This window comes from Elephantulus edwardii, unplaced genomic scaffold, assembly GCF_000299155.1.
Source record: "Elephantulus edwardii isolate Elephantulus edwardi_28Jun2011 unplaced genomic scaffold, EleEdw1.0 scaffold00268, whole genome shotgun sequence".
NCBI classification, from domain to species: Eukaryota; Metazoa; Chordata; class Mammalia; order Macroscelidea; family Macroscelididae; genus Elephantulus; species Elephantulus edwardii.
The window spans coordinates 109,867-117,878 of record NW_006400018.1 but is presented as its reverse complement, the minus strand read 5'-3'; the positions used below and the strand labels follow the sequence as shown (position 1 = coordinate 117,878).

The window sequence follows — 8,012 nt, the reverse complement described above, 5'->3', positions numbered from 1 at the left end:
ACGACTCGACAGCACATAACAACAACAACAACAACAACAACTCTTTTCTAACCAGTTACTGTTAACTCCCCCAGTGCAACAGTGAATGGGGACAAAGGTTTTGCAGTAACGGAGTTTTCCCAAAATCACCAGGCCTTCCTTGCGAGGCTCCTCAGCCTCCAACATTTCCATTAGCAGCAGCTGGGCTTGCACCACTAATCTACTACTCTCACATGCTGTGTGCCTTCAAGTCAGAAACTCCCAGTAACTAACCCCACAGGACAAAAGAGAACGCCCCTAAGGCTGTTTTAGGCTGTAAATCTCTCAGGAAGCAGATCAGATTGGATTGTTAGGCCTTGTCTCCTGCAAAGCAGCTGGTGGGTTTGAACCAAAGATCTTCCTGTCAGCAGCAGAATGTTTAACCACTGCACTACCAGGGCTCTTTACTCTTCCCAACTACCCATTATTTCCATACCACCACAGGCCTTTAGCCTCTTCCCAGAAATAGACCATGGGGGACTTAATATTCTCTGCCTTTACTTTCTCATCCTCAGAGACCCATTCCCTCCATTCCCATCTCCAACATGCAGGCAGAAATATCATCAGTACAGTATCTGTTGCTGAAAAGAGCCAAACAGAGGTCTTTCTAGGTGGAAAGCAGAAGTAACAGAGCAAGAGAACAAAGCCAAACACTTGACCAAACCAAAAAGAACCGTGTTCTGTGAGCCAACTACAACAAAGATTTGCCCCAGCATAACACATCAAGAGTTCAAATCCTGCCTTGCTCCTAAGTAACACTAAGCAAGTTAACGTTGCTCTTTATGGATTTCATGTCTCCTTTTTCTTTTTAGTCCTTATTGTTGAGGATTAAATGAAAATCTAGGAATACACACACACACACACACACACATACACGTTGTTGTAGATTGCCTTCAAGTTGAGCACAACTCATAGTGACCCTATGGACAAAATGCCTGAAGCCTTTCTATAACTCATTCTTTCTCCAAGTTCACAGTTTCCAGAAGCATGTGATTTAGGAAGTGGATCCCACTCCTGCTTCCAAACCTGTCTTAAACTGAGAACTCCACCAAACACTGTCTACCATGGACAGCCATTATGGCATCTGACTCCCCAGTGGCACAAGGTTCAGCAACACAGCAACCCCAGATTACCTCAGTGCAGCAAATTGACAGGAGTGTTGTATAATTCAGTAGAATGTTCCTCCAAAATATAGTAACAAGGGATTAAAATATAATCCCTCAGGCTCAAGTTTTACATATAAGGGCCTTCCAGGAGATTTTGTTGACTCTAAACAAGAGGTTTAGATAAAAAACAACCACACAATCCACACAGATCCTTCATCAAAACAAGAGCGCCATATTAGAGTCCAGCTGCTTCACCCAACTCCAAAATGGAGACAAGGGCCTGGCCCTTGCCATATATATATATGAATAAATAAATAAAGGACCTGGTTTACTGTTGGAATAGAGACTGTGGCCCTCAGACAACCATCAGGCCTGGACTTGAACCCATCCTTATGGCTGAACTTGGAGCCAGATAGCACTGGGCTCAGTTCCAAGCACTCTAAGGCCAGGCCTCCTCTCCGCATCTGTCCTTCTGAGCCTGAGACAGGAGGCACAGTCTGGCTCCCCAACCAGGACACACTTCTGCCGACCTGTCTGGGCCGCCTGGCTGTTGTGAGTGCCCTGGAGTTGATTCCAGCCCTCAGGTGCAAAGTGGAACTCTTCTTAGGATTTTCCAAGCCGCAACTTGTGGAAAGCAGATCAGCAGCCCTTTCCTCCAAATAAAAAAGTCTATGATGTGCCCAGTACAGCCTAGCACAAAGGAGCGCAACCAGTGCTAATCAAGACAATAAAACAGAATCATTACGATTCCCTGGTGTGCTTTCCCTAGGACTTCAGTGTCCTCTGCTTGTCTCACTGTTTCCCTTGTAAGCACAGTGACTCCCACCCCCCAGCACAGAGCTTACTTCCTCTAACATGTAGCAGAGGCTGAAGGGGAAAAGGAGGCATGCAGGCTAGTGGAAGAAAGCAGACACCAGTTCAGATACTTTCACTGTCAGCTTTATGGTCCAGAATGTGGAGCAGAAAAGTGGATACACCTCGGAAGCATTCCCAGGGCCCTGAAAGGTAAGCTCTGCCCAGCCAAGTCCTGCCCTCTGGCGAGGCCAAGAAGAAAGGTGGGGTACTTCATCCTGTCACCCAGCAAAAGTGTCCCCAACCCTATGCTGTCCCCTGACAACAGCCAGAACAGGCCTAGCATCATCTCACGTTTCCAAGAAGTTATTTTTTGGGGCCAAGCACAAACTCTTTGGGTGGCCCTCCACCCCCGTTGCTGTGTCTGTCCGCAGTAGGAGAGCTGGGCAGGGGCTGCCCTCCAAGAAGGGGGCTGGCCTCTGGGTCTGGTTTGCTGCGCTTGGCCAGGTCCTCATTGTGGGCCTTGCGGATGTGGCGGTAGAGGTCCCCTGACTGCGTGTACCTGCGCAGGCAGTAGCGACATTCGTAGGGTCGCTCGCGGGTGTGCACCGTGGCGTGTCGCCGCAGTGTGTAAGAGCATGAGAAGGTCTTACCACACGTCTTACAGGTGGGGACATCTTCCGTAAAAACCCCAAAGCTTCCAGGTGCTGCATCATACTCGGAAGGCATGTAAAGTGGTTCTTGCAGAGCAGGGGGTGCGGGCAGAGGTGAGGTCACCAGACCTCGAGGATACTGCCCTGGGCCTGGCAACAGATGGTAGGGGAGATGAAGATCTGGGGGTGAGAACTGGTCACTTGGCCCCACCTCCTCCAGGCCTGCTGGCCCTGGCTCCTCAAAAGCCTCTGGCTGGGGAGGCCGCCCCCCAAACACTGCTCCTGCAGGCGGGAACAGTTCCCCAGGACCCTGAGGCGGCTGTTCCTCTGACACATCTGGCTCCTCATCGGAGATCACAATAGCTTCTACTTTCACTTGGACCAACTCCGCTTCAGCTGGGGCTGCAGCCTGCGGCAGATCTGGGGCTGGAGCTGGCACCGGGGGATAGAAACCTTGCAGTGGCCCTGCGGGACCTCTGGACTCTACCACCCTTAGGCCCTCGGGCCCCACGTCAAGGGGAGTCATGGGTTCCGCTGCAACAGCTGAGAGGCCAGGAGAGAAGTAGCTGGCAGGAATGGTTTCTGTGGAGCTACTGGGGCTGGCAAGAGCTACATCAGTCACAGGTGGAGGCGGCGCCTGGAGATGCGGCGAATCGACTTCCATGCCAGGCTGTGTCGTGTCAGCTCCACCTGGCACTGGTGGCTCATCTGGAGGACAGGCAGCAGGTGAGGGAGCCGCAGGACCTTTCCAGTCTCCTTTGCCCCAGGAGCCCGATGTCTCTGCAGAAGCCAATGAAGGCTGCAGGCCATGGGAGGTGTTGGACAAAAACTCCAAGTTAGGGGGATGCGGATTGGTCTCCTCCTCCTTCTTGGTGCTATCTGCCTCTGCCAGCGCTCGGGCTTGCAGGCGGCGCTTACACACCTTGACGATGTCATTCATATGTAAGTAGCTGGCTGCTGCCAGCACATCCTCCACTGGGGTATCGCCCCACAGGGCCAGCTGGCCGGCGTACATAAAGTCCAAAAGCAGCCCAAAAGCTGGTGCTGTGACAATCTCGTTATGGATACACACCAGGTCCCTCTTGTCCAGTTCTCGCTCTTTGTAGAAAAGTTGGAAGAAGGGGCTGCAGGAAGCCAGCACAGCCCGATGGGCCAAGAACTGGGTGCTACCCACCATCACGGTACAGTCACAAAGAAAACCCTGGGAACGCTGCTCCCGGAGGCTCTGGAGCAACTGCTGGCTGTGCTCCGGGAACTCCATAGCATCCCGGGAAGGGACCTTTCAGGACCCCACCAGTGGCTACCTGGGGAGAGAGAATAGTTGGGTTAGGCCAGACAACCTCCCTAGCAACCTTAACGTCAGCCCTGAACTATCCCATGCCACGCCAAGCCCTCTGGCAACACCTTTCGGTTTCCAAGAGGGTCGCTGAAGTTACTACTCTTCTTTCTCCTAGGTCACCCAAGTGGTCTCTTGTTAGCCCCGCCCCCCGGCCCTAACCTTAGTGAGTTGCTCCGCCCCCCTCAGAGAAAGCTCCGCCCCCGGAAGTACCACCCCCCGAGCAGCCTCGGCTTCCTCGATGCCCACCTGGTGGTTTCCAGCGGCTTCTCCAACAAGGGATCTCTTTCGCTCCCAGGCCTTTTCCGGGGGTGCGTCTGCGCCCAGCCCCGGAAACTTCCTGAGCCTCTCCCTCTCGCATTCCAAGGACTCAGGAGTCCTAGGGTTGGAACTAGCAGAGAAAGCTGAGCCCTCACCCACCACCGCGCACCCACCCGGCGAACTCCTCCCACCCCACCTCCTCAGTTTCAATTGGTTTAAGCTCGCTCTCTCGTTTCAGGGATTGGTCCGTTGCCTGCTAGCCCGCCTCCTCGTCCTGACTGGCGTTCCCAAGAGCGTGTTCGAGGCCAGCGTTCCGGAAACTAGACGTCGGATTGGGCAGTGGTGCTGTCCAAAACTTTTCCTCTTCGTCCCTCCTTCTTCGCCTCACGGTTCCACAGGATTGGTTGAATTTTACCATCTGCCTAAAGACGCCAGAGGGCAGCGACCCATCTCCCAGCCACGGTGCAGAACGTGTTTTTGGCCTCTCCGCTGCGTCCGCCTGCTCGCCGGACGTCGTGCCCCCCAAAAGGGCTCGTGGCTCCTACAGAAGGCGGCCCGGAAAAATGAGATGATCTAAGAAACCTATGTGGGCTGGAGGACGCCAGGGTTCTAGACCCCCCCAGTCGTATTCAACAGGCACAACTATGGCTGTCTTATCAAAGTCTTTTTCAGCACTGCTCTTCGTTTTCATTCCTAGCACAATAAATATTGTCTGACTTGGAGGAATGGACAGAGTATATTAAAGCTGAGGCTTCCGTGGCCTCTGTGTGTTTAGTACACACTAAGTGCTGTCAAGTATGATCCTTATGGAGAGCAGATCGAACCTTGTCCTGTCCTGCACCTCCTCACAATCTGATATACTCGAGCCCATTGTTCCATCTGGTTGAGGGGTTTCCTCTCTTTTCAACTCCTCTCTTTTTCCATGCATGATGCACTTTTCCAAGGAATAGCCTCTCCTAGCTTTGAGATGAAGCTTTATTATCTTTGTCTCCAAGGACCACTCTGGTTGCACTTTTTTCCAAGACATACCTGTTCTTTTGGCAGTTCACGGAATAATTCAGTACTCTTATCCAACACTGCAACTCAAAGGTGTTAGAAAAGGAGCTCAGGGCGAAAGAGAGAAAGAAACTGGTGCCAAGAGACGATCAGGCCTTTATTGTATGGACTGAATGGGATGCCAAATGACCAGGAGCAGAGAAAGTCAGAATGGCGTGCCTGCAGTTAGGGGTAGTCTTTTTTTATAGGGGTCTTGGGGAGGGTTAGGGAAGATGGTACCTCTTGGAATCTGGGGCTGTTCATTAACGCAGGTCAGGGCTTCCTGATCAGGCCCTGAGCCTTATGATTTATCGTTTGGTCTGGCCTTTGTCCTGGCTGCCCTTGAAACCATAAGGTTTTTCAGGGAGTGACTAGGTCCTGGAGCAACTGCTATATTTCTCCTCCAAAAGGCATCAATTCTTCTGTCATCCTTATTCATTGTCCAACTCACAGATGCATAGCAAATGACTGATAAGATCATAACTTGGATCAGGCACATCTCAGGGTTGTATCCTCTTTCCAAACCTATTTGGTCTGGATGCTGAGCAAATCATCCGAGAAACTGGATTCTATGAAGAGGAATGTGGCATCAAGATATGAAGAAGACACATCAATAACCTATGTTATTCAGAAGACACAATGTTGCCGACTGAGAGTAAAGTATTTTTTTACATATTAATAATGAGACAGAACACCAAGAATGTAGGAGAACAGAGGTAAAGCAGGAGGCGAACAATTCTTGAACAACTAAAGCAAATCGACTCACCGATTCTGGTTTTCCTGTGTCTATTGAAAATTGCCAGAGAGTGAATCACAAAGAGAATCCAATGCAAGTGAAACTAAGCTTTTTCTATTGAAAACCTTCTGCTTGACTCAGGAGGGAGGGTTAGCAAATACAACGCAAAAATCCTGTAAACACTTACAGATTGCCTTGGTGCTTCAGGGTGAATTCCAGCTGATACCAGCCTCACACATAACCTGAAGTAGCATTCTGTTTACTACAAATATTTAATATGAAACTTGGCTTCTCATAACACAGGCTTGTTGAAAGTGGGAAGGACTTGGAGTGCTTGCTGCAGAAAAAAAATACAGCCTTCAATATGGGTTGCATTTAAACATCAAGAAAAGGGCACAAAGATGGAAAGTAGGAAATGAATTGCCCCAAATTATGGGAACATGGCTACAAAACCAGGTGGAGATGCTGCTTAAGTTGGGTGAAGGGGCAAGAGCCTGGACACTGAGTCTTCCATAACCCTGTCACTTAAACTGCTCTGGTCAGAAAAGCAGCAGCAGTCTGTGCAATACCACCCAAAATGATTCAATGTGATCCCTGTCACATAACCAGCACCATTTTTTGCAAAAACAGAAAAACTCATCCTAAAAGTCACATCTCCTGATTTAAATTTATTTTAAAACAGCAGTAATCAAAACAGTGTGGCACGGATGGACATATAAGACCAGCAATCTAATAAAGAATCCAGACAAACCCTTACATGTGTGGTCAGTTCATTTACAAGAGTGCCAAGATAGTTCAATAAGGAAAGCAGAATATTTCCAACAACTGGTGCTGGAGAAACCAGATGTACAGATGTAAAATAATGGAATTGGACCCTTTCTTTACGTGGTATGCATGAATAACAGCTGACATCGAGTTGAGTCAAGACCTGTGAACAGCTAATTTCAAAATATTCATTTAATGAATATCCCCACTTTCCCACTCCATTCTGACAACAGGCACCCACAAAGCACATTCTTTCCTTAATCCTAGCCATGCAGAGTTGAGTGTCCACAGTTAGGACTCTGTCCTTCCAGTCCCTGCCAAATAGGCAAACACTTCTGTTTGCTGTCACTGACCTCAGAAAGTCATTCTCTAATATGGCTCATAAAATTCACAGAATGTTACCTGAACTTAGAGTTGTCATGGATTGAATTGTAGTGCCCCAAAGTACATGTATATAATGATACAATGATTTGATCAAATAATTGTAGGAATATTAGGGGTAAAATGTAGCACTCTTTAACCCATTTCTGCCTTAAGGGGATGTAAGGGGAGTTCCCCTACAATGTGGTCAGTAGTATCTTTTATCACTAGAGATGAGAGGAAAACAATCAAAGGGGTGGTGGTGTTACTCTTCCTCATCTTCACCATCCCTCCACCTTTCCAAGCATGATGTCCTTCTCCAAGGTATAGCTTCTCCTAGCAGCATGCCCAAAGTACATGAGATGAAGTCTCATTACTTTTTTTCCTCCAAGGAGCACTCTGGCTACACCTTCTCTAAGAAATATCTATTCTTTTGGCAACACTCTTTTCAAGCACCACAGTTCAAAGGTATCAATTCTACATCTGTCATCCTTCTTCACTGTCCAGCTCTCAGATGCACAGCAAATGACTGAAATGACCATGGCCTGAATCAGGTGAAGATGCCTTGAAGCACTTGCTGCAGAAGGTTAAATACTGCAGCCTTCAATATGGATTGCATCTCAATGTCAAGAAAACAAAAATCCTCGCACTGTAGGCAACATCATGATAGATGGAGAAAAGATTGAAACTGTTAACAACTTCGTCCTACTTGGATTCACAATCAATACACTTGGTACCAGCAGTTAGGAGATCAGGAGACGTATTACACTGGGAAAGTCTGTAGTCAGGGACCTCTCCAAATTGTTGAGGAGCAATAATGTCAGTTTGATGTGCTCACTACTACCAAGGAATTGTTGCGAGGGGTGGAGTGCATCTTTTTAGACCCAGATCCTGCAATAACAAGTATCTTTTTTTTTTATAATTATATTTTATTAATTTTCATAAACATT

General features: G+C 48.6%; 1 protein-coding gene across 1 annotated transcript; it reads right to left on the bottom strand.

The window, feature by feature from the left end:
• Window positions 1–2,282: 2,282 nt before the first annotated feature.
• On the bottom strand, window positions 2,283–4,244 carry ZBTB3 (zinc finger and BTB domain containing 3). Its single transcript, XM_006899860.1, has 2 exons — window positions 4,155–4,244; window positions 2,283–3,873 (listed from the first exon to the last, which is right to left on the bottom strand). The coding sequence occupies exon 2, from the start codon at window positions 3,828–3,830 to the stop codon at window positions 2,283–2,285; it is 1,548 nt and encodes a 515-aa protein (XP_006899922.1). The 5' UTR covers window positions 3,831–3,873; window positions 4,155–4,244.
• Between the last annotated feature and the right edge of the window lie 3,768 nt (window positions 4,245–8,012).

Bases quoted from the DNA above. Each gene is read 5' to 3' on its own strand.
- ZBTB3 (XM_006899860.1), bottom strand. From the start codon at position 3,830: ATGGAGTTCCCGGAGCACAGCCAGCAGTTGCTCCAGAGCCTCCGGGAG.